General features: G+C 65.9%; 1 protein-coding gene across 1 annotated transcript; it reads right to left on the reverse strand.

The window, feature by feature from the left end:
- Window positions 1-388: 388 nt before the first annotated feature.
- Window positions 389-19,602, reverse strand: QARS1 (glutaminyl-tRNA synthetase 1). The gene is made up of 24 exons (XM_065408782.1): window positions 19,474-19,602; window positions 17,181-17,328; window positions 15,879-15,988; window positions 15,031-15,106; window positions 14,361-14,425; window positions 13,990-14,043; window positions 13,546-13,603; window positions 10,276-10,347; window positions 9,714-9,799; window positions 9,067-9,153; window positions 8,493-8,592; window positions 7,390-7,468; window positions 7,041-7,149; window positions 6,354-6,484; window positions 5,722-5,814; window positions 4,002-4,139; window positions 3,827-3,914; window positions 3,605-3,748; window positions 3,370-3,474; window positions 2,989-3,081; window positions 2,261-2,388; window positions 1,740-1,806; window positions 740-865; window positions 389-632 (listed from the first exon to the last, which is right to left on the reverse strand). The coding sequence occupies exons 1-24, from the start codon at window positions 19,591-19,593 to the stop codon at window positions 582-584; spliced, it is 2,328 nt and encodes a 775-aa protein (XP_065264854.1). The 5' UTR covers window positions 19,594-19,602; the 3' UTR covers window positions 389-581.
- Between the last annotated feature and the right edge of the window lie 4,582 nt (window positions 19,603-24,184).

Consider the following 24,184-nt stretch of genomic DNA (forward strand, 5'->3'; position numbering starts at 1 on the left):
CACCCTGACCCCAGAGCCCCCGCCCACAACAGGCAGCTGGCTGCAGCCCCCTTCCCCCAGAGAGAGGGGCCAGGACCCCCTGCATCCTGCCCCAGGAGGCGGCCCAAGACCTGGCTATCCCCTCATGCTGGCTTTAGGGACAGGCAGTAGGAGGGCAGGTTGCGCCTGAGCCCATGAGCCGTTTGGGGGGCGGGGCGGGGGGAGAGGGGCAAGATTCCAGCCCATAAAGCTCAGCACAGCCTGGCACATGGGGCAGGCGGGAAGGGCAGCTCCCCGCACAGGGCCAGCCTGAGGCTCCTCCCCATGGTCAGGCCTGGGGGGCAGCGAGGTTGGGGGAGCCTCCAGCACAGAGGCCCTTGGGTCCCCGCCCCAGTGACGCAGGCGGGAAGGCAGCTCCAGTGCTCGTTTATTGCGGCGAGATGCGCCAGCCCCGCGGGGTTTGGTTAAGGCAGCTGTGGCCCTCGTGCGTGGGCCGGGCCCTCTGTTCATGGGTCGCACTCTCCCCGTGCCCGGAGGGACCAGGCACTCCCAGAACGGGCCTGGGCACAGCCAGAGCCATCAAGGCAGCAGCAGCGGCTCCTTCACACCTTGCCGGGGTCCTCCTTCAGCGTCACCGTCCGGTTAAACACCATCTGTGGGAGGAGAGGGAGACTCACTGAGTGAGCCTGGGAGCCCTGGGGCAGGGACACCGGCTGGCCCAGCCCCCAAGAGCCGAGCGACAGAGACCCCAAGGACTCACCTTCCCCTCCGTGCTGTCGGGATCCACTGAGAAGTAGCCCAGCCGCTCAAACTGGAACTTGTCCAAGGGCTTGGCGGAGCAGACAGATCTGTCAGCCAGGGCGCCGTCGATCACGCGCAGCGAGTCCTGCGGAGAGCGGCACCACTCAGTGGCTGGGCCCCCGGCTCACCCCACAGCCAGGGGAAAGGGGCACCAGCTCACCCCACAGCCAGGGGAGAGGGGCACCGCTCAGCGGCTGGGCCCCCGGCTCACCCCACAGCCAGGGGTGGGCGGCACCGCTCAGCGGCTGGGCCCCCGGCTCACCCCACAGCCAGGGGAGAGGGCATCGCTCAGCGGCTGGGCCCCCGGCTCACCCCACAGCTGGGGGAGAGGGCACCGCTCAGCGGCTGGGCCCCCGGCTCACCCCACAGCCAGGGGTGGGCGGCACCGCTCAGCGGCTGGGCCCCCGGCTCACCCCACAGCCAGGGGAGCAGGGCACCGCTCAGCGGCTGGGCAACAGGCATGTATGGCCCCAGCCCTGCTGGCACCCCCCTCCCCCCAACAGCCGGGACCTTCCAAGTGGCGTGGCAGGGGAGAGCCCAGTGGCAGAGGGAAGGGAGACCCTGGGGGGCCGGCAGGGCAGGCAGCTCAGCTCGGGATCTCTCACTCGTCCTGTCCCTAGCCCTGAGCTGCCGGTGTGCAGAGAACCGGGGCAGGTGTGTCCGTATCCCCTGTGCCAATGGCTCCCCGGAGAGGGGGGCTCTCCTCACTCCCCGGCTGGGTGGAACCCGCCCCGGCTCTGCCCAGTGGGTCGTGCTCAGCGCCACTCAGACTCTCCCACTCCGGGACTCCCCCGGCAAGGCCCCAGGCCGCTGGCCCTGCACTCCAGCGGAGACGTCCACACACGGGGCAGCACGTCCCTAGCCAGAGGAGGGAAGCCGCGGCAGTGGCCTGGCTGCAGGGCTGTACTCGGGGCACCTGGCCCGCTGGAGCCGAGCCCGCAGCACCTGCCAGCACTCACGGGGTTGAGGTCACTCAGGAATCCAGCTGGCACCTCTGCAGGATCCTCGGGGTTTTTGTGCAGGAACCTGAAAATAAGACAGGGCCAGTCAGGGCTGGGGTGGGGGCCCCAGGGGCAGGAGTCCCTGGGCTGGAATCCCTTAACTCCCTCCCCAGCCCCTTGTGGCGACCAGCTGCTCAGCCTGGCTGGGTCCTACCCTGTGCCAACCCTCCAGCCACCCTCTGCCGTGCCGGGGGGCCCACTGACCTAGCAGCAGCCAGCAGGGCTGCCCCCGCAGCGGCCTGGGAAGCGCCGAGAGCTCTGGTGGGTTTCCCAGCAGCAGGGGCTGGCACCGAGGTGCCTGCGGCTGCCAGGGCAGCTGGCGAGAGCAGCAAAGCTGCTGAAGTGGCAGCTCCGGGTTCACCTGCTTAGTGGAGCTGGGTGCCGCTAGCTGTGCCCAGCGCGTGGCTCCACACAGCAGGGCTGGGGCACCTGCCCCCCGCGCTCCGGGACAGCCCTGAGCCAGCGCCCCCCGTACTCACAGCCGTTCGTAGAGCCGCACCTCACACACCAGCGGCTCCGACACCCAGTGGATGAAGGCTTTGGGCTTCTCCGCAGCGTCCGATTTGGTGCAGGTCACCTCCAGCTCCATCACCTGCCCGCCGGCGTCCTGAGCACGGAGCAAGAGGAGGTCAGGAGCCAACGCCCCACGGCCTCCCGCCTGTGCCCACCACACAGCCAGCCTGGGGAGAAGGGGGCTCTGCCGCATGCCGAGCGGCTGGGGGCTGGAGAGCCAAGGCTACCGGTTGCCTGTGCCAGCTCCCGCCCCTCTGCAGAGCTTCCCGCGGCTCCAGGACAGCAGCTGCGCCTGGCCGGGACTGAGCGCAGGGGAGCAGGCCAGCTCCGGTCTCCTTATCGCAGGGGAGGCCCAGCGACAGCCTGCGACAGCCGAGCCCTCCCCGGAACCCAGGCATCCTGGCTCCTCCCCCGGCCCTCCTCGGAACCCAGGCATCCTGGCTCCCCCCACCCCACCCTCCTCGGAACCCAGGCATCCTGGCTCCCCCCATCCCACCCTAGAACCCAGGCGTCCTGGCTCCCCCGCCCTCTGCCCAACCACGTAGCTGACTGCGATCGGAAGGAGCGCCCCCTGGTGGTGACGAGGCAGGTCGCACTGGGCAGCCCCCAGGAGCCAGGGCAGGTGGCTGGCACATCAGTGTAACCGCAGGCGACCCCAAGGCAGCGGCAGAGCTGGCCGCTGGCCCCAGCCCACCTTGACGACGTTCTGGACAGCAATGACGTAGCCGGTGTGTCTCAGCCCCACTGGCTGGCCGGGTGCCAGACGCTTGTAGCCTTTGTCCATCACCTGCAAGGGGAGAGCCCGTCCCCCGTCAGCTGAGCTCCGTCCCCGTCCCCACCCCCCGTCAGCCGAGCTCCAGCCCCGGCCCCGCCCCACGTCAGCCGAGCTCCGGCCCCGGCCCCGGCCTGTGCAGACTGGCCGGGCACTCCCGTTTGGTGGCTGGCAGGTGCCCCGACTGACCGGCCCAGCCCCACTCCCTGCATGGACCCCAGCTCCCAGTGCCCGTTCCCCCCACGCCCCATTCGGAGGAGCCCTGGAGCCAGGGCAATGCAGGTGGCCCCCGCCCCCGCTCACCTCCCTGAAGTCGCTCTGCTCGATGTAGATGGTGGCCTGGAAGGGGACTTTGTGGAAGCCCTTGGTCTCGTCGGCTGGGAAGTTGGGCACAAGAACTTCCAGGGCCTGGCGGGGAAGCAAGCAGGTCAGCGCCAGCAGCGGGACCGTGCTGGGCCCCTTCGCGCCCCAGACCTGGAGCCAGGAGAGCCCCTGGCCTACCAGCCCCCAGCGCCCCTCCCCGCGCCGCCAGCCTCACCTTCTGGGTGGGGAAGTTGGTGATGGTGACTCGGAGGGGCTCCAGCACAGCCATGGCGCGGGGGGCGCGCTCGTTCAGCACCTCCCGCACGCACGCCTCCAGCAGGTGGGGCTCCATCGTCGTCTGCGCCACCGTCACCCCCACCTGCGGGCACAGGCTGCGCTCAGCTCCCGCCCAGGAGGGGCAGCCAGCGCCCGCCCCCCCCCGCCCCGGGGCACCTACCCGCGCACAGAAGTTGTTGATGGCCTCGGGGGGGAAACCTCGGCGACGCAGGGCAGTCAGCGTGAAGAGCCGTGGGTCGTCCCAGTCCCTGAAACGGCAACACCGGCCGTGACCAGCAGGGTGCAGCGTGGAGCCTCCCCCGCCCACCCGCCCCAGAAGCCTGCGCAGCCCTCACCTGACGGCGCCCGCCTCCACCAGCCGGATGATCTTCCTCTTGGAGACCACGGTGTAGAGCAGGTTCAGGCGCCCGTACTCCCACTGCACGGGGCAGTACACGCCCAGCGCGTTGCACAGCCAGAAGTAGGAGGAGCGCCTGGGGGGGATCACGCAGCTGGTCACGTCCTGCCCGCCCCCCCACACCACCCCCATGCCCTGCCGCTCACGCCCTGCCCGCCCCCCCCCACTCGCCCCATGCCCTGCTGCTCACGCCCTGCCTGCACCCCCCCACCCCCAGGCCCTGCCGCTCACACCCGCCTGCACCCGCACCACCCCCAGGTCCTGCCGTTCACACCCTGCCCTCCCCCCACCCGCCCCAGGCCCTGCCACTCACGCCCTGCCTGCCACCCCCCAATCGCCCCAGGCCCTGTCGCTGACGCCCTGCCTGCCCCCCCCAATCGCCCCAGGCCCTGTCGCTCACGCCCTGCCCGCCCCCCCCACTCGCCCCACGCCCTGCCTGCCCCCCCCCACTCGCCCCACGCCCTGCCTGCCCCCGCACCACCCCCAGGCCCTGTCACTCACGCCCTGCCTGCCCCCCACCTGCCCCAGGCCCTGTCGCTCACGCCCTGCCTGCCCCCCCCCCACTCACCCCAGGCCCTGTCGCTCACGCCCTGCCTGCCCCCCCCACTCACCCCATGCCCTGCTGCTCACGCCCTGCCTGCCCGCCCCCACCTGCCCCAGGCCCTGCTGCTCACGCCCTGCCTGCCCCCGCACCACCCCCAGGCCCTGCCGCTCACACCCGCCTGCACCCACACCACCCCCAGGTCCTGCCGTTCACACCCTGCCCTCCCCCCACCCGCCCCAGGCCCTGCCACTCACGCCCTGCTTGCCCCCCCCCAATCGCCCCAGGCCCTGTCGCTGACGCCCTGCCTGCCCCCCCCCAATCGCCCCAGGCCCTGTCGCTCACGCCCTGCCCGCCCCCCCCCACTCGCCCCACGCCCTGCCTGCCCCCGCACCACCCCCAGGCCCTGTCGCTCACGCCCTGCCTGCCCCCCCCACTCACCCCATGCCCTGCTGCTCACGCCCTGCCTGCCCCCGCACCACCCCCATGCCCTGCCGCTCACGCCCTGCCTGCCCCTGCACCACCCCCAGGCCCTGCTGCTCACACCCGCCTGCACCCGCACCACCCCCAGGTCCTGCCGTTCACACCCTGCCCTCCCCCACCCGCCCCAGGCCCTGTCGCTGACGCCCTGCCTGCCCCCCCCCAATCGCCCCAGGCCCTGTCGCTCACGCCCTGCCCGCCCCCCCCCCACTCGCCCCACGCCCTGCCTGCCCCCGCACCACCCCCAGGCCCTGTCGCTCACGCCCTGCCTGCTCCTCCCCCCCCAGGCCCTGTCGCTCACGCCCTGCCTGCTCCCCCCACTCACCCCAGGCCCTGCTGCTCACACCCGCCTGCCCCGGCACCACCCCCAGGTCCTGCCGTTCACACCCTGCCCTCCCCCACCCGCCCCAGGCCCTGCCGCTCACGCCCTGCCCCCATCACCCCTGCCGCTCTCACTGCTGTCCCCCTGCCAACTGGGCTCAGGCCCAGCTGCACTGAGCTCCCCACAGCCGCAGGCACTGCCCCTGCTGGCCCCCAACCATTCCCAGCTCCCCACGGCTGCAGGCACTGCCCCCCACAATCACAGCGAGCTCCCCACAGCCGCAGAGGAGACACAGCTCTGCTGGCCCCGCCTCACCGGGCCTGGAACTCTTTGGTGCAGAGCGAGTGGGTGATGTGCTCAATGGAGTCGCACAGGCAGTGCGTGTAGTCGTACGTGGGGTAGATGCACCTGAAAGGCAAGGCAGGGCCTGAGGGCAGGACGCCCAGCCCCTCGCCCGCTGCCCCCCCCGACACCAGCCCCTCGCCGGCGCCCGCTGCCCCCCCCCGACACCAGCCCCCGCCCCCCCCAGACATCAGTCCCCGGCCGGCGCCCGCTCCCCCCCCAGACACCAGCTCTCCCCCCCCCGACACCAGCCCCTCGCCGGCGCCCGCTGCCCCCCCCCCCAACACCAGCCCCCGCCCCCCCCCAGACATCAGTCCCCGGCCGGCGCCCGCTCCCCCCCCAGACACCAGCTCTCCCCCCCCTGACACCAGCCCCTGGCCGGTGCCAGCTCACCCCTCAGGCCCCAGCCCAACGCAGAAGCCACCTGCCCCACCACAGGAGCGAAGCCCAGGGTCCCTGCCCCCACCCCTGCATCCAGGTCCCCTGCGCTGCTCTAGGCAGGTCCTTGCATCTCCAGGGAAGCGAGGCCCCTGCCCCCCAGGTCCCAGCCCCGTTTCACCCCAGCCGAAGGGCAGAGCCCGGCAGGCGGGCGCGGGCCAGCCTACCATCTGTCCCCGGTTCGGTGGTGTGGCATGTATTTGATGCGGTAGGCGACAGGGTCCAGCTTCCCGTCTTCCATCACCAGCTTCATTCGCAGCGTGGCCTCCCCCTCCTCAAACTTCCCCTTCTTCATCCCCTGCAGCGAAAGCCAGGAGAAACCAGCGGGGACCATCAGCCAGCGCCAGCAGCCTCCGCACACAGGGGGCGCTGTGGGGCGGGGCCCTGGCGGTGGGAGGGAATCCCAGCGGGGGGGGCCCGTGGGGAGGGGGTGGGGCGAGCGCCCAGCGGGGGCACGGGGTCGTCGAGGGAGCGGGGCAGTCACAGAGGGGGCGGGGCGAGCTCCCAGTGGGGGGAAGGGGTCGCCGAGGGGGCGGGGCGAGCTCCCAGCGGGGGGAGGGGGTCGCCGAGGGGGCGGGGTGGTTATGGAGGGGGCGGGGTGAGCGCCTAGCGGGGGAAGAGGGTCGCCGAGGGGGCGGGGCAGTCACGGCGGGGGCGGGGCAGTCACGGAGGGGGGAGAGGGTCGCTGAGGGGGCAGGTCAGTCACCTAGGGGGCAGGGCGAGAGTCACGGCGGGGGGAAAGGGTCGCTGAGGGGGCGGGCCAGTAACAGAGGGGCGGGGCGAGTGCCCAGCGGGGGGAGGGGGTCGCCGAGGGGGCAGGGCGAGCGCCCAGTCCCTTTGCCAGGCCCACATACCTCGAAGAGGAGGAGTGACTCTTCCACGGGCCGATCCCGCCACTGGGAGGGCGGAGGGTTGTGGCCTTTGATTTCTTCTACCCTCTGGTGGCAGACGTAGGCGTGGCCCCTGGGGAGGAGAGAGACATCACGCCCGCCCCACACATGCGCCCACTGGGCATGCAGCCGAGCCACCGCCCAGCACGGCACCCAGCGGCCTGGCACCGGGGGGACCAGGCCGCTTGCAGGGATCCCCATCAGGCTCCATCCCGTCCCCACAGCAGCCAGGCACACCCTGCCTCCCAGAACGGCCGGCTCCGCCCCCGTGCGAAGCCTGCCCCATGGGCCCCTGCGTGCCCCACACACTCACCGCCGGATGAGCTCCACGGCCCACGCGTACAGCTGGTCGAAGTAGTCCGAGGCATGCGTCACGGCATGCGGCTTGTAGCCTATGGGCAGAGCGAGCCCATGAGTGAGCGCCTCCCTCCCTGCTCCCCACCCGGAGCACCAGCCTCACCCCTGCTCTGCCCCAGAGCCAGGGGGCTGCCCCGTGTGACGAAGTTACGGTGTTCGTGAGCTGCACTAGGCGATGGCCGATGCCCTTCGTACCCGGGGACCCAGGAGGGGGATGTGACCAGGTGCAGCGAGACAAAGAGAAGGGGGAGGAACAATGGGGGTGGCGGAGGTGGGGTGGCTGGAGGCTAGCAGTCTGTGGGGGGGGACTGGCAGGGGGGGAGACCAGGCCGCCTGGCCCAGGATTCCCAAGATGGACTTGGCTGAAAGTCACTGATTTCTGTGCTAACAAGCTCTGCCCTACGCTGTGATCCTGTCGGCTAATAAACCTTCTGTTTTCCCGGCTGGCTGAGAGTCACGTCTGACTGCGGAGTTGGGGGGCAGGGCCCTCTGGCTGCCCCAGGACCCCGCCCGGGCGGACTCGCTGCGGGAAGTGCACGGTGGGGCAGGGGAGGCTGGATGCTCCGAGCTCAGACCCAGGAAGGTGAAGCCGTGTGAGCTTCTTGCCCTGGGGACAGTCTGCTCCGAGAGAGGAGACTCCCCCAGAGCCCTGCCCGGCTGCATAGGGAGCAGCTCCAGCATCGCCCAGGGACTCCCTGCCCCCCGTTGGCAGCATGCAGGGACCTCCTGGGACGCAGCTGAGTGAAATGGGGAGGGGCCAGGCCAGCGCCCCCCACCCCACCCCCTAGGCAAGGGCAGCAGGCCCGGTTCACCCAGAGCAGCTCGAGACGCTCTGGCATCGCCCCTGGGTACCTGGCTGGTCCCCTCTCCACCCCAGCTGCTCCCCCCCACCTCCCGGTCACACCCCACTCCTCATACCCAGCGGTTCCTGCTCGTCCTCCCTCACCCCCCACTCCCCAACCCCACAGCCTGCTACCCACCCCAGCCACTGCCCCCACCTCCTGTATCCAGCTATTCCCCTCCCCCATACCTGGAACCCAGGCCCCCCCGGCCCCGTACCCAGCCACTCCACCATGTCCCGGATGGCGGTGAAGTACTTCTCCTCCTCCTTCTCGGGGTTGGTGTCGTCGTACCGCAGGAAGCACACGCCCCCGTTGGCCTGGAGGGGGCACGGCCTGGTTAGCCCGCGCCTGGCACCTCCTGAGCCCGGCACCCCCCACGCCCGCAGCCCTGCCCCTCCACCAGTGCCCGCAGCCCTGCCCACCCCTACCAGTGCCCGGCACCCCTTGCGCCCGCAGCCCTGCCCCCCCACCCAGCACCCCCTGCACCCGCAGCCCCGCCCACCTCCACCAGCCCCCACGCCCACCACACTGGGGAGAGGACAGGGCCAGAACAGGCCAGGGGCCTGGACCTGGCAGTGGGGCAGGGCAGATCCAGGTGCTGACGGGGCTGGGGGGTGTAGCTGGCTCGGGGGGAGCTCACCTTGGCATAGCCGAGGGGCCCCGGGGGGTGCGGCTGGCTCTGGGGGGGAGCTCACCTTGGTGTAGCCGGGGGGCGCGGCTGGCTCTGGGGGGGCTCACCTTGGCGTAGCCGGGAGGCTCCGGGGGGTGTGGCTGGCTCTGGGGGGGCTCACCTTGGCATAGCCGAAGTTGAAGTTGATGGCTTTAGCGTGGCCGATGTGCAGGATCCCGTTGGGCTCCGGAGGGAACCGCGTCCGCACCTGAGGGCAGAGGAGTTCCCAGCCCCACTAGCCCAGCGTCCGGAGAGTTACCGACCCTGGGTCAGGCCATGCAAGGTGAAAAGGCGCCAGCCTCATGCCCCTCGCGGGCACCCCCACCCCACCCCAATGGGACTTGGCCCACAGGCCAGGCGGCCTCCAGCTCCTGGGGCCAGTGGGCTCTTGTGATGGAGCGAGAAGGGCCTAGAAACAGAAAGAAACCAGCTCCCAGCAGTGCCAGGGCAGGGCGGTGCCCTGGGCTCTCCCCCTCCAAACTGTGCCCAGCCCCACTCGGGTCTCTGTGGTGTCTGATGCCCCTTCCTCCAGAAACCAGGCAGGGGAGGGTTTGTCCCGTCCCTGGGTTCTATCCCCAGCTCTTCTGCTGACCCTGCCACCAAACATCTCCCACCCGTGCCTCAGTTTCCCCATGTGGCCTAATGGCCTCTGAGGCCCATTGTGAGGGTTAATGACTAGATGGAGAGCACTCAGAACTGTGGTTAACGAGTGAGAGGAGCAGCAAGCCCCAGGCACTGCAGAGGAGCTGGGAGGAGAGCCTGACCCACCTGCCCGCCGGTGATCTCCAGGTGCTGCTTCATCAGGGCCATGGTGTGGGGTGTGATCACGTAGCCTTCTGTCTTGTAGTTCTCACCTGGGGGAGCAGGGAGCTGTGAGCCCGGGGAGGGGGAGGGCTGGGGCGCAGTGCCCCAGGCAGCGAGAGGGGAGGCCCCCGCCCCTGGCGCTGGGCACGAGCCCCTGGCCAGGAGGGACGCATGGGACTCCACACCACGCCCCTCCGCTAATGGACCCAGCCTCAGCAGCAGCACAGGGCCTGCTCCAGCCACCGCCCTAGGGCTCCATAGCTAGGCTGCCCACCTGGGGCCCTGGAGCCAGGCTGGGGCGGGAGGCTCCAGTGCCCCGCCCAGCCCCCAGGGAAGCCAGGCGCAGATAGGGCGCCCCAAGCACAGGCTCCAGAACACCGGGGGCAGGACCGACCTTGCCCAGCCAGCGTGGGATGGACCCTCCCGTCCCGAGTCTCTGAGCAGCGGCTCCAGAGCCAGCCGAGAGCAGCGCTGGGCCGAGCCAGGCCGAGGCCCCAGGAGCCCAGAGCCGGCAGGCCGCACTCACCTGGCTTGTGGAATTTGAGGGCTTCTCCCCTCAGCTGCTCCATCAGCGACTTTGTCTCCAGTGTCACTTCACCTGTGGGAACAGGGGGGCGAGGTATGTTAGCCTCTGCCCCAGGGACCCCGCCACTCGCTCACAGACCTCCAGTGCCGCCCAGCCCAAGGCCCTTCCCCTTGGGCGCCGGCCCAGCAGCACTGCCCTGACAGCCCAGGCTGGTTCCCAGCCTGGGAACTCCAGCCACGTTCTCCCCTTCCCAAGAGCCAAGACCCGCCCAGAAGAGGGGAACGGATCTGGCACGCCATCGGCCATGCAGCAGAAACCATGGAGCCAGCAGGGGAGGGACCTTGGTCCCCTCTGCCTCCTGCCCATCGACAGCAGGAGCAGGCAAAACCAGAGGATGGGGGCGCTAAGCAGCAGGAATCAGGGCCCAGCCCAGGACGCCAGATCCCAGCTGAAGGCAGGGAGACTGATATGGCAGGACGAAGGTGTGACGAAGTGGGACTGTTCTTAATGTTTCCTCTGACTACTGTGTGGGTGCCTCAGTTTCCCCTATGCATTTCTTAAGTCTCAGGTGTGCATAAATGGCTGACAATCTGTCTTCTAGCAACAAATGGCCAGGGCCCTTCCCCTCTGCAAGGGGATAGCTAAAGGTGAACAAAGAGATAGAATCATAGAAGATCAGGGTTGGAAGGGACCTCAGGAGGTCATCTAGTCCAACCCCCTGCTAAAAGCAGGACCAATTCCCAACCAAATCATCCCAGCCAGGGCTTTGTCAAGCCGGACCTTAAAAACCTCCAAGGAAGGAGATTCCACCACCTCCCTAGGTAACACATTCCAGTGCTTCACCACCCTCCTAGTGAAATAGTGTTTCCTAATATCCAACCTAGACCTCCCCCACTGCAACTTGAGACCATTGCTCCTTGTTCTATCATCTACCACCACTGAGAACAGCCGAGCTCCATCCTCTTTGGAACCCCCCTTCAGGTAGTTGAAAGCAGCTATCAAATCCCCCCTCATTCTTCTCTTCTGGAGACTAAACAATCCCAGTTCCCTCAGCCTCTTCTCATAAGTCATGTGCTCCAGACCCCTAATCATTTTTGTTGCCCTCTGCTGGACTGTTCCAGTTTTTCCACATCCTTCTTGTAGTGTGGGGCCCAAAACTGGACACAGTACTCCAGATGAGGCCTCACCAATGTCGAATAAAGGGGAACGATCACGTTCCTCGATCTGCTGGCAATGCCCCTACTTATACAGCCCAAAATGCCGTTAGCCTTCTTGGCAACAAGAGCACACTGTTGACTCAAATCAGGTGACCTCCTGGCCGGGGAAAGAGACAAAGGGCAGAAAGGAGGGGCTGGAGGGGGGTTCAGTTTGGAGTTGGCTGGGGACCGGGAGTGAGGGCAGACGTGGGGGTCTGGCTCGTTGGGCCCCAGAATGGACCTGGCTGAGGGGTCCTGTTTGCTGTACCTACAAGCTCTGTGTCACGGAGTGTGGGGGAACTCAGGGCCCTGCACCCTGCGATTCACCATGACTCTTAGTCAGCCAGTAAAGCAGAAGGTTTATTTAGATGACAGGGACACAGTCCAAGACAGGTCTTGCAGGCACAGACAACAGGATACCCCTCAGTTAGGTCCATTTTGGGGTCCTCGGGCACCCCAGCCCCCCTTGGGAGGTCAGAGCCCTCTCTGCCCCCCAGCCACCTAACCAGCCCGCTCCTGAGACTCTGCCTTCAGCAACCCCTCCCACAGCCTTTGTTCAGTTTCCCGGGCAAAGGTGTCACCTGGCCTCTCACTCCTTCCTGGGTTCTCATGTTACATGCTCAGGTATTCTCCGTTGGTCAGTCTCCCATCCCCCCATTGCAGACTATCCTAGCCACACTCCCCTGTCAGCATTCACAGACCACATTAAGAACAGTCCCAGTTCGTCACACTCTGTTTTAGACCATGTTCCTGTCATCGAATAAACCTCTGTGTTACTGGCTGGCTGAGAGTCACAACTGACTGCGGAGTTGGGGGGCAGGACCCTCTGGCTTCCTCAGGACCCCACCGGGGCGGACTCGCTGCGGGAAGCACACGGTGGGGCAGAAGATGCTGAATGCTCCAAGGTCAGACCCAGGAAGGTGAAGCCGTGTGAGCTTCTTGCCCTGAAGACAGTCTGCTCCGAGGGAGAGGAGGCTCCGCCCGGGGCTCCGTGACAGGGGGCCACTGACCTTGGCAGCTCCCAGCTCCAGGGGTGGGGCAGGCACATGAGCCTAAAGCCACAAAGGACCCTGCATGTGCGGTTAGTGCTCCAGAGAGGGGCTGGCCTGGCAGTCAGCCCCAGAGCTCTCTGAGGCTGGGGGGCAGCCCCACGACCCAGGAGGAGCTCTCTGAGGCCTGGGGGGGGGGGGGTAGTGGTAGGTGGGGGGCAGCCCCACAACCCAGGAAGAGCTGCCCCAGGCCCGGGGGCAGGGAGGGCACACTGAAATGCAGTTCCCCAGGACTGACCAGTGTGGCCAGGCACTAGAGGGCCCTGTCCTCGCAGTCCCCGCCCAGCTAACACACTGGCACGCGCAGGTCCCGACTGGTGAACAGCGTTTTCCAGGGACAGGACGCACTGCAGACGCTGGACTCGTGCCCCTGCCAGGACCCTGGCACCCGGATCGCTGCATGCTGCAGCCCCAGATGAGCGGCCCTGCCTTGAGCGCAGGCGCTGCTGGCCCCGAGATCAGGGCACCATCGTCACCTACAGAAACCCAGCCGGGGCCATGCCGTGGGCAGCCCCGGGGGCACCCGAGCAGTGCTCAGCGCAGGGCACTGCCTGGCTCCAGAGAGCGCTGCAGGGAGGGAAGGAGCAGGCCAGGCAGCAGCAGCCCCAGGCCTTGCTCCACCAGCGCTATGGACAAACCCCGCGGAGCTGAGCCCCACCCCGCCCACAGCTGGACTCCCCTGGCTGCCCTGAGCCCAGCCCCGGCTGGCGAGGTCCCTGCCCTGGACAGCTGCTCAGGGGCTGTGGGAGATGGGTCGGGTGCACCGCAGCAGCCTCAGGGCGAGTGAATGCCCCGCTGGCCCCAGCGCTGACTCCCTGGGCGGGGACAAGGGGAGCTCTCCCGGCTGCTGCCTGGCTGCATCTGCCAGGCCAGGGCTCTCCGGGCGGCACCTTCCCCAGCCCCGCTGCAGCAGGCCCAGCCGCGGGCTGGTTCCGGCCCCCAGCTCAGCAGCTACCCATGAGGGCGCAGACGAGGATGCGGGGAGCCCCCAGACCCTGCACAACCAGGCCCCCACAGCAGCTCACCGTTCTCCTCCGCCGCCTTCTGCTGCTTCTCCGCCTCGGCCGGCTTGGCCTTCCCAGCCTGCCGGGACACAAGGGGAGCAGCCTTCAGTGCCGAAAGGCTCTGCCTGGCACAGTCCCTGGGCCCCTGAGCCGCGCTGGGGAAGGGCTCCAGCCTCCTTCAGCTCCAGTGATCTCATACGTGCCCCCCATCGCCCGGGGCACCGCCAACCGCCCGGCCCCTCCCCCCATCGCCCGGGGCACCGCCAACCGCCCGGCCCCTCCCCCCATCGCCCGGGGCACCGCCAACCGCCCGGCCCCTCCCCCCATCGCCCAGGGCACCGCCAACCGCCCGGCCCCTCCCCCCATCGCCCGGGGCACCGCCAACCGCCCGGCCCCTCCCCCCATCGCCCGGGGCACACCCCCTGGCTAGCCAGGCTCAGGGCGCCCCTCCTGCTCACACGGTACCTTTGGTTTCTTTTCCAGGTCAGCTTCTGTCTTTGGGCCCAGCAAGTGCAGCACCTGCAGGAGAGGGGAGTGGGGCCTGAACAGGGGTGCACGGGGGGCAAGGAGTCTGGGTGCAGCTCCCTCCCCCACCAGCCCCCCCCCCCCCTGACCAAACTCGGGCTGGCGCCCAGCCAGGATCTCCGTGGTCCCTGTCCTCGGCAGTGCCAGCAGGACCATCCCTCCACTGCCCTGCCTGGGCCACGGGCCTGCGCCCAGCACTTCCCACGCGGGCCAGGAGCCAGGCGCAGGGCTCGTTGGGGCCAGTGCTGCCTTCAGAAGCCAGGCCCCGTCGCCCGCTGGGCTCAAAGGCAGCCCGGCCCAGCCCCACCTACCTGCAGATCCACTTCGTTCTTAATGCTCTTGCCATCCGCCCACCTCAGCCTGCTGCGCGCCTCGCCTGCAAGTGAGCACAAAGGGACAGGTGTGGGCAAGAGACAGGCTGGGCAGGTCCAGCTCAGGGATTCCCCGGGACAGGCAACGGCACCTTCCCCTCGAGTCAGGGCCGCAGCCTCGCTCAGGCCACCAGCCGCTGGCAGGTTCCAGCAGCCTCTCTGCTGCCAATCTGGACAATGCCCCGAAGCCACCGGGCGCAGCAGGGCCCCGGCTGCACAATGAGCCTACAGTCGGGGAGCTGGTGCAGCCCCCAAGTGCCAGCAGCCCTGAGACAACAGGCTGCCGGGCCTTTAACTGCCACATTGCCCACGCGGCTGCAGAGCACCGACACGTACGACACTGGGGCTCCCAGGGCCGCTGCCCCCAGGGCGGCTGGGCAGAGGTTAGCCATGGCAGGGATGTTTTCGCACAGCTCCCTGCGGATGCTGCACCTGGTCTGTTAGAAGCACAAGAAGTGAGCCCAGCCTGGTGGGAGGGAACAGAGGCAAGGGACACGTGGGGGGGAGGGGGGGGGGGACGACCTCTTGATCTATGCCATGGAGAACTGCACACAGTGTCCCCCCCCCCCCCGAGAGCCAGCCCCCCGGCCCGCCTGAGCTGCAGACTCACCCATCAGCAGCCCCATGTTAAAGCGGTACCGCTCCGACAGCAGCTCAGCTCGGTGCTTGTTAATGGCCGCCTCCACCTAAAGCAAGCAGGAGAATGCAAGTGGTGAGCCGGGCAGGAGCGAGCGGGAGCACGGGCTGCAGGGCAGAGACTCACGCGTAACCGGTGCCCTGAAGAACTCATCTCGGCGACGGGAGAGGGGGACTGGCACCGGCGCGGACAGAGCAGGGCCACCGCACGGGCCAGACGGGCTGGGCTCAGACACCCGAGGGAGCTACCGGTACGGCCACGCCGGCAAGGAGCTCCCACCGCAGCGAGGGCCCCTCATCTCCTCTGGGGAGAGGCCCAGGCAGGAAGGGCTCTAGGCCAGCCTGGGCCCGTCCGCAGAGCTGGCCCCATCCTCGCTGGCGGGGCTCTGACATGCACAGCAATGGGCACTATCTGCTCTGTGCCCAGGACTGCCTCACCCGGCCCCCCAGCCATCCACTCTCGCTGGCACACAGCCCCAGCAGCCCTGCAAGTACAGCGGGCACCTCCGGTCTCAGGCTGGTGTCAGCCTCAGGCGCAAGGGAGGACCAGCGGCGAGTCCTGAAACAGGAGCGTTCTCTCCCAGGCCCCCGAGAGCAGCGCGCTAACGGGAAAGGCCTCCTGCCAGCCACACCCCCACCACTGCCGCTAGGAGCAGGGACACCAGCCACAGCCCCCCAGGGCTGCACCCCGCTGAGGACATGCTGCCTGTGGTGCCATTAACACGGCCTCCTGGCACCCCAAACCATGGGCTGCCCTTCCCCAGCTCTGTGCAGGGAGTCCCATTGGCTCGCTCCCACCCCACACCTGGTCCTTGTACTCACGGCCTCCTCTATCTGCTCTGGGGTCACGACCACCCCCACGCCACACTCATGCTCAAAGTCTGCCATGTCGATGGGGTCCAGCGGGTGGCTCCGCACGTACTCCAGGGCAGCTGGGGAGGCGAACAGGCAGCTCAGGCGGGCGTATTTCCACACAGCGCCGTGGGCTGCTTCACCCAGGCTCCAGAAGCCAGGAGACCCCACGGAGCTCCCTGCTTGTCCACAAGGGTCTCACAGACACATGGCTGCACCCAGGCAGCAGCAGCTGGCCCCGCTCTCACAGTACAAGCCCGGACCAGGCAAAGCAGAAGGCAAGGCAGGACATCGGCCAGCTGGCTCCTGCTCCATCCCCCAGGTATCAGATTCCCCATCTGCTGCCTTGGACTTGACACATTCCCTCCAGATCTGATCCTGGTACAAACCCAGGCCAGTTCCTGAACTCTAAGGGGGCTCATGCCTGTGCCAAGCTCACAGAGTGCCCCCCCCCCCCCATGTGCCGCTGGGTCCCGGGGTCTGCTCTGAAGGCTCACCGCAGCGCGCTTGCTCAGCTGAGACACGGGATGCGTTGGTCCAGGGGGCTGCATGCCCAACTATCCACGCTGGGGCCAGCGCCACCAGAATATGGGCCCTGCACTCCCACCCTCATCTGAACCCTGCAGCAAGCAGCTCACCCAGCCCGCTGCACAGGTTGGGATCCAGGGCAAGACTTGTTGGGGCTCCTTATTCCCACCCAGAGGCCAGGGCAGGATGCTCCTTGCAGCATGTGTCTCAGGTCTTTGTCCAGCCCTGTTTAAAGGACGTACGTGCCGGGTGCTCCCCTCCCTTCCCCGGGGAGACCATTCCAGAGGAAACGCTCCTCCTCGTTAACGCAGGCGCAGACAAGCAGCACCGAAAGGAAGCAGCCTCGGGGGCTGACTGCCAGGGGCGGGCAGAGCCGGCGCTGACCCCCGACGCCTGTGCCTGGAGTGACCAGGCTAAGCTGTGGGATAGACCACTCGGGCAGCTGAGGTAGGGAAAGCCAGAGGCTCGGGAGAGAACGGGCAGGGGTTGAAATGTCCAATTTACACTGGGAATTACCCCCCAGACTGAACTGTAGGCACAAGGGGGCGAGGCGCAGCCGCAGCAAAGGGAGCTGGGTTCGCATGTTGCACGCACAGAGCAGGCTGCAGCCTGGCCGGGAGAGGGAGCAGGGAATTCAAACCAGGCTGAGCGGCTAGACCTCAGGCCAAGGCTGGGTCAGCAGAGCCCACGCTGTCCATGGGAAAGAAGGGGAGCAGATCGAGCTGCCCGCCTCCCGTATCATACCACTGAGCTGCAAGTCTGTGACGATCTTCTTGCTGGTGATGCAGCCCACAAGGAAACGAAGACGCTTTTGGTCCTTCAGCCGGGAAGCCACATTGTACAAGAGGGTACCAGTCGCCTTGTCAACAGTTGGGCCCAGGATTCCTTGTGCCTAAAGCCCAGGAAGGAAGAACATAGTTAGAGCGACACTATCTCTTCACTACCAGTGTTGCCATGGCTATGCTGCTGGGGCGCGGACTCTCCCTCCATCGACAGACGGGACTTTTCCGCGGCCGTAGCAAACCCACCCATCGAGAGGGGGCAGCCAGGTCATGAGAGAATTATTCAGTCAGTCTAGCACTGTCTACACCAGGGCTTAGGTCGGCTTAACTACAGTGGTCAGGGTTGAATTTTTCACGCCCCTGAGCAACACTAGGTCGCCCTGACTTTTGGGTGTAGACCAGGCCTGAGCCAGCGTGAAAAGGGAGCCGAGCAGGGCCTTGGCATGGAAGGGGCAGGGGATGTTTCCTCTGAGAAACACAAAGGGAAAAAATCTGTGAAGTTAGTGTGGTAGGAAGAGAACAAAAACCAGCCCAGGGCAGAGGAGTGGGGCAACCAGGGCAAACCCCTCTCCTTGTCTTAGGAAGGGTGGTGAGAGAGGAGAGAGCTCAAACTCAGCAGTGCCTTGGTGGGGCTCTGGGGCTGTGCTCCCCAGTGGTTTGAGGGTCACAGCTTGGTAAGCTGTGCTCCCTCTCCCCCACTCTCCGCCTGGAGCACACGCTTCTCCACAAGGACAGGCCACATGACCATTACAAATGTCCTACCCGAGCCCTGCTATCAGCAGCATAGGGACTCCCAGACAGAGCTATCCAGGAAGTGCTGTTTTAAATGGCATCTGATTTGTATGGTAGGAGTTAGTTTCGGTTTCGGTTTGTTGCAAAGAATCCCATTGTAAAACCAAACCTCTGAACACTGCAAGGCCACCGTCTCCCGCCCCGAGACCCAGCCCCACACCTAGCGGTCCTGTCACACACTAGGGAGAAGCACTAGCTTACAGCATTCAGCCATGGCAGTTACAGAAGCATTCTGGGAACCAAATCGGACGCAACCTCCCTGAAAGGGGCACATCCAGATACAACTGCTGCGTTGTAAACAACAGGTCACCGACCACGTCTTACAGTGCTAACACACAAATGATACAAATCCAGCTCTGTGTCTGCCAGTCAGTTTCCCTGCGTGGCAATGAAAAGCCGACGCAGTCACTTGCCCGTTCCCAGCACTGCAGGGCTTGGGTTTCACACACCCAGAGCCGGGCTCAGTTGTCAAAGATAACAGGTTTGTGGATGTTTCAAGAGAGGAGCACGGCTGGGCCACAAAGAGTGCCACCTACGCTATTGTGCCCTCATCCTGGGGCGAGCTAGAGCAGCGGGAGGGGAAGGCATGCAAGGAAGTTGCCAACGCGGTTAGTTTGAGGAAAACTCTTCTCTGCTTCTACGCTCGGATGGTAACGATTCCACCCTGGGTCTGCAACCCGCACCCAGGCCCTGACCCTTCCCATGAACCATGCTCATACTGGGCCAAACTCAGCCCTGGCGTCAGCAGGCCCAGCTCCCAGGGACTTCGGGGGGTGCAGAGCCTGCAGACACCAGGGTGGGGCTCTCTCTTGCACAGCCCCTGCCTGCAGAGGGCGGGTTGCTGCTGGTGCTGAGGCAACAGGGGATAAGAGGAGGAGACAGAGGGTGCACAGCAGGGGCAGGGGTAGGAAACTGGCTGCAGAAAGGGAGGCCTGGCAAGGAGGGGGAAGGGCTGTGTTCAAGCCAAAGGGCAGGGGTCATGGTGGGGGCCAGGGGTGTAGTACAGGGGTCAAGGGACAGAGTGCAGGGGTCAGCGGTTAAGGGGAAAGGCACAGGGGCAGGATCAGAGGATGCAGGGGTCAGAGGGAAGAAGGCAGGGGTCAAGGGCCAAAGGAAGGACACAATGGCCAGAAGGCACAGGGGTCAGAGGTCAGGCACGGTTCGGGGAGGAGCTTAGGACGGTTAGAGGCAGAGGGGAAGGGTCGCGCTGGGGGCAAAGGTCAGGGTTTGCATGGGTCAGGGGTCATGGCCGGGGGTCAGGGGTCAGGCACAGTTCAGGGAGGGGTTAGAGGAAGGGTTGCGAGGCCCGGGGGTCCGGGCCAGGATAGGGGTCGGGGGTCAGGCATAGCTCGGGGAGGAGCTTGGGGCGGGGGCCAGGCCAGAGGTCAGAGGGGAAGGGTTGCACTAGGGTCAGAGGTCAGGGAGCGCTCCGGAGCTGGGCGGGGTCAGAGGTCACGGGTTACCTGGGTCACCGCTTCCCGGAGCAGCGCGCTCAGCGCCTCGTTCTTCAGGGTCTCGCGAGCCTTGGGCTCGCTCAGGCCGATGGCCGTGAACAGGCTCAGCGCGTCCGGCTCCGCCGCCATGCTGCTGCTGCTGCCGGCGAGGGGGCGGGGCCCGCACCGCCCAATCAGCGAGCAGGAGGCGGGCGCTGCGGAGGATGCCACCAATCAGCGGCGAGGACGGCTCTGATGGCCAATGGAGGAGCACGGCAGGATCTGGCTCCCCGGCAACCCAGCCAATGGGGACCGAAGCAGCCGGAGGGGGCGGAGCCAGGATTGCTGCCGGTTGCATCATTTAAAGGGCCATCGCAAGCCGGGAGCCACGTGGTGGGGGATGGGGCGGGGCTAGTTCCTGGGGGGCGGGGAGAGAGCTGGGCAGCCCCCTGTCTCCCTGGGACCCCCCTGGTCTCCCCCCAGCTGGGTCCCAAGTGCCAGGCCAGCCGCTGCGGCGCAGCCCCCTCTACACCAGCTTCACCCTCGTCCTTGACTCTGTCTGCGCTGGGCGCCCCCTCCCCGGCCCCAGGTCTGCGCCTCCCGCTGTGATGTGGGTGTCCTCAGGCCCCCGCAGGGAGGGCAGGGCTAGTGCCCTGCTGGGTAGAGGGGGACCTGGGCACAGGGGGGCTAAGTGAGCTGGGTTAGGGTTAGGGTTACGGTTGCACCTGGGTTTCCCTAGCCCCGCCCCGGCTACCCCCCAGCCACTGGGTGCATCGCCTGATTTCCTGGGCAAAGCCAGATTCTCTGCAAGGCCTCAGGGCCAGTCTCTGTTTGCACCACTCAGGGCAGCAGTTAAGCTCAACCCCCTGGGACAGTGGAGCTGCTGGCACCTGGCGTGGGGGTCTGTGGCATTCTCAGAAGGGACAAGCGGGCTGTGGGATGCCCTGGTACCGGAAAGCCCACCTCCTTGCCCTTGGGAATGGCTTGTTTTCCCAGAAGCAAACAACAGAATTAGCCATTTCTCAAAACAACTGGGATGCGCCTAGCCATGGTCTCTGTGGAGGAGGCTGCAGCCTGCCAAATGGGCTGCTGCTGTTGTCGGTGTGTTGGCGCTGAATCGGCCTGGTGGGTGGGTGCATTAGTGTCTGCAGCACTGTGCATCGGCTGGGCAGCTGCGGCTGCAGTGAAGCAAAAAGCCAGGGACACTGCCTCAGTATCTGGGCCGGTTTCCCGCTCCCTCACCAGCATTTATGGGACTTCAGTTATGCAAGAGGTCATGCCACCAGCTGGGCTTTTGTATCAGTAAGCGCTGGCCTGACTGGGTCCCAAGAGCAAAAAGAAACTGAGCCAGCACCTTGCAGTGTCACGTCAACAACCTGAAAGCAGCCCAAGCCTCCCTGCAGACTAGGTGCATCAACAGAAGCCTAAAGACGAGCCATCACAGGGGCCGATCTGACCTTCCTCTGCCTCAGAAAGGCCTGTGGCCTTTGCCCTGCTTGGCTATGGCCCTGGCCCTGGCCCTGGCCCCAGCCCCAGCAGCACGGCAGGGCTGTAACGTCGGCTGCGTATGGCCCGGGACCGGCGGCCACTTCTTACCGGTACGCCGTCCCGTCTCGTACTGGCCCACTTTCACCCCTGCTCATGGGGCTAAAGAGAGCACTGTAGACATTCAGGCTCAGGGTGACGCCAGGGCTCCGAGACCCTCCCCCTCGCCAGGTTTCAGAGCCGGGGCTCCAGCCCGAGCAGGAGCGTCTACATGGCTATTTTTAGCCCCTGAACCTAAGTCAGTTGCCCTGGGCTCTGAGACTCGCTGCTGCGGGGGTTGCAGTATAGACGTCCCCTTGGGGGCCTGGAAGGAGAAATGGGCCTGCAGGAGGGAAGGGAGGGAGGGGAGAGGAGCAGCTCCAGGGGCCGCCTGGGGAAAGCAGAGGCTGGCATTGTTGGCAGAACAGAGGGCATGGTGCCCGCTGCTGGCCACTCTCCCCAGCCCAGGCGGGACTAATGCCTCGCCCGAGTCTCCTTCAGGCCCCTCCCTTGGGGCACAGTTTAATACTTCAGACAAAAACCTCCCAGAGTAACAAGCCTGTTCCCCTGGCCAGCTGCAGGGGCCGGACGCCCTGTACTCTGCACCTTCCGCCCACTCCACGCACAGACCGCCTCCCTCCTGCAGCGCTCAGCCCTTGGGGACAGCGCTTGACCCCACCTGGGCTGGGACTGATAACTGAACAGGGCTGGCTGGCCCTTAAAGGGACAGCCCCAGACAGGATGGGGGCACAAAGCGAGCTGCGGGGTGGAGGTACACAGCGCTCGCCCTTGGGCACCACCACTTAGGCCAGGTTGGCATGGCTATGTCACTCCAGCCAACACAGCTGTGCTGGCAAATCCGCAGGGGAGACGCAGCTCTGCCCGCAGAAGAATGCTTGGGGGGGCTTAGCCCAGGGGGGTCGGAGAGGAGGTGGTGCTGTACTGACAGAACTCCTTCTCTCTGTGTACTCAGTGTCTACACTACAGGCTGACAGTCTAGCTGTCTCATCAGAGTCTGTGTGGTGTAGACCAGGCCTTAGGTCTTGAGCAAAGGACACCTCTCACTGGCCCAGGATGGCACAGGGCTGGGTAGGTGCCCAATACAAGACACGGGCTGAGACTCACAGCCATGCTAGCCTCTCTGTGGCCAAATAAATACAAAGCAACTAGCACTTGGCAGTTACAACATGTTGTGAGGTGGAGGAGAGGAGTCAGTGTTCATGGCCTCAATGACTTCCTGTGGCAGGGAGTTCCACAGTGTAATATGGGTGTGTGGAAAGATATTTTCTTTGATCAGATTTTAATCTCCAGCATGTCCCCTCTTACTCACCTTTCCAAGGGAGCCATCCTAGTCTTGGCAATCTCTCTTCACGGGGAAGTTTTCCAGCCCCCTGATCATTCTCATCACCCTTCTCTGGGCCCCTCTAGCTCTGCGCTATCCCATGGGAGATGGGCTGCCCGCCTGCAGACAGTACCCTCCTCAGGCCACCCCACTGATTTATATTGAGGCAGGAGAATATTTCCATATTCCTTACGTTCCCCTGACATTGAGTTAGTGTCTGTGCCCGCAGCTGCACCCAGAGCAGAGGTCTCCGTTGAGTTCCCCCCAGCGCTGGCCAGGTCCGGATGCAGTTAGCAGGGTGTGCTGGAGTTTGCCTTTCCCCTCCGAGGGGCAGTGCTTTGCAATGATCAACACTGAGCTTCCCTTGCCATCCTGGTGCCCATTCACCAAGTGTGTTGAGGTCTCCCTGAAGTTCCTCACAGGCGTCGACTCACATCAATAACTTGGTATCCGCTGCACATTTTGCTCCCTCGCCTTTCCAGATCATTAACGTATTGAACTGGGGGCTTGGAAACTGACCAGGTGCGTGGTCCCCCAGTGGGGAAAACCCCATCGGCTCTGTTCCAAGCTGTGATCAGCAAGGCAGCCAAAGGACATGTCCCGAGGTTATTGCTTAGCATCTTGCCAGGCCTTACAGGGCCAACAGGGGCTCTGTCACGGAAGCGAGCAATCAGAGAGAAGATGAAACGGCTCAGTGGGGGGGTTGCGCTGTGGGGGACACTGCTGTGCTGAGTGTGTGTGGGGGGGCCCTCACAGCCATGGGGGGGCTGCCTGGGAAGCAGTCATGCGAGACATGGTGTTCATGGAGGCAGGGCTGGCTCTAGGTTTTTTGCTGCCCCAAGCAAAAAAATTTTTGGCTGCCCCCCACCCCACCCCACCCCAGCCCTGGGCTCTCACCCCCCCACCAGTGCCCTCCCCCACCCGCTGCTGCCCCAGCCCTGGTCTCTCTCTTCCCCCCCCCACCCGCACCCCCTGCCGCCCCAGCCCTGGGCTCTCCCCTCCACCCCGACGCACTGCTGCTGCCAGGGCCGGCTCTAGGCTTTTGCCACCGGAAAAAACAAAAAAAAAAGATGGCCGGAATGCCGCCCCTGAAAATGTGCCACCCCAAGCACATGCTTGTTTTGCTGGTGCCTAGAGCCGGCCCTGCATGGAGGGGTGTGAAGTAGAGAAAGTGCTTAGCAGGCAGGAGGGGGAGATGGCTCCAAGCACGGGGTCCAGAACTGAGAGCAGAGCAGCTGGATGTGCCTGGGGCAAAGGAGGCAGCTGGCGGAGGTTGTCCCAGGCAGGCCGGTGAGGGGTGCGGGGCAGTGGGATGCGGTGGAAGAAGCCTGAGGAGAGGTTTGGGGAGGCTGGGTGATGGGAACAGAGGGTGAGGACAGCAGAGCAGAGGCTTGCAGCAGGGAGGGTTAGGGTTAGGGTTAGGGACAGACAGAACCACGGGCCGGCCCCTGTTGTGCCAGGCGCTGGACAGACACAGAACCACAGGATGGCCCCTGCCCGACTGGGCAGTGACGACAGACTAACGTCCTTCTACCCCCTGTGACGTACCAGGGTACAACTAGACTAAGGAACAGCTGTGCCACCCTTGCCCTTGGGTGCCTTATGATGTCTGGCTGAAGCAGCTCCCACCTGGGCCGCTCACAAACAGTCCTCCAGTGTGCAAGCCACACCCTGAGTGTCTGTGTGTAACTGCAGCCTGCCAGCTCCACCCTGGCTCTCCCCAGCCTTGGTTATACTGCAGGGTGACCCCCAACACACCCCCAGTCTTCGATTTCCCCCAGACCTGTATGTCCTGTACTGCCCAGCCCTCCCCTGGACAAGTTATACTAAGTTTGTTGTCTCTTTTATAGAAATAACCTGCACACAACTTGCCCC

The sequence above is a fragment of the Emys orbicularis genome, chromosome 7 (genome assembly GCF_028017835.1).
Source record: "Emys orbicularis isolate rEmyOrb1 chromosome 7, rEmyOrb1.hap1, whole genome shotgun sequence".
Lineage (NCBI taxonomy): Eukaryota > Metazoa > Chordata > Testudines > Emydidae > Emys > Emys orbicularis.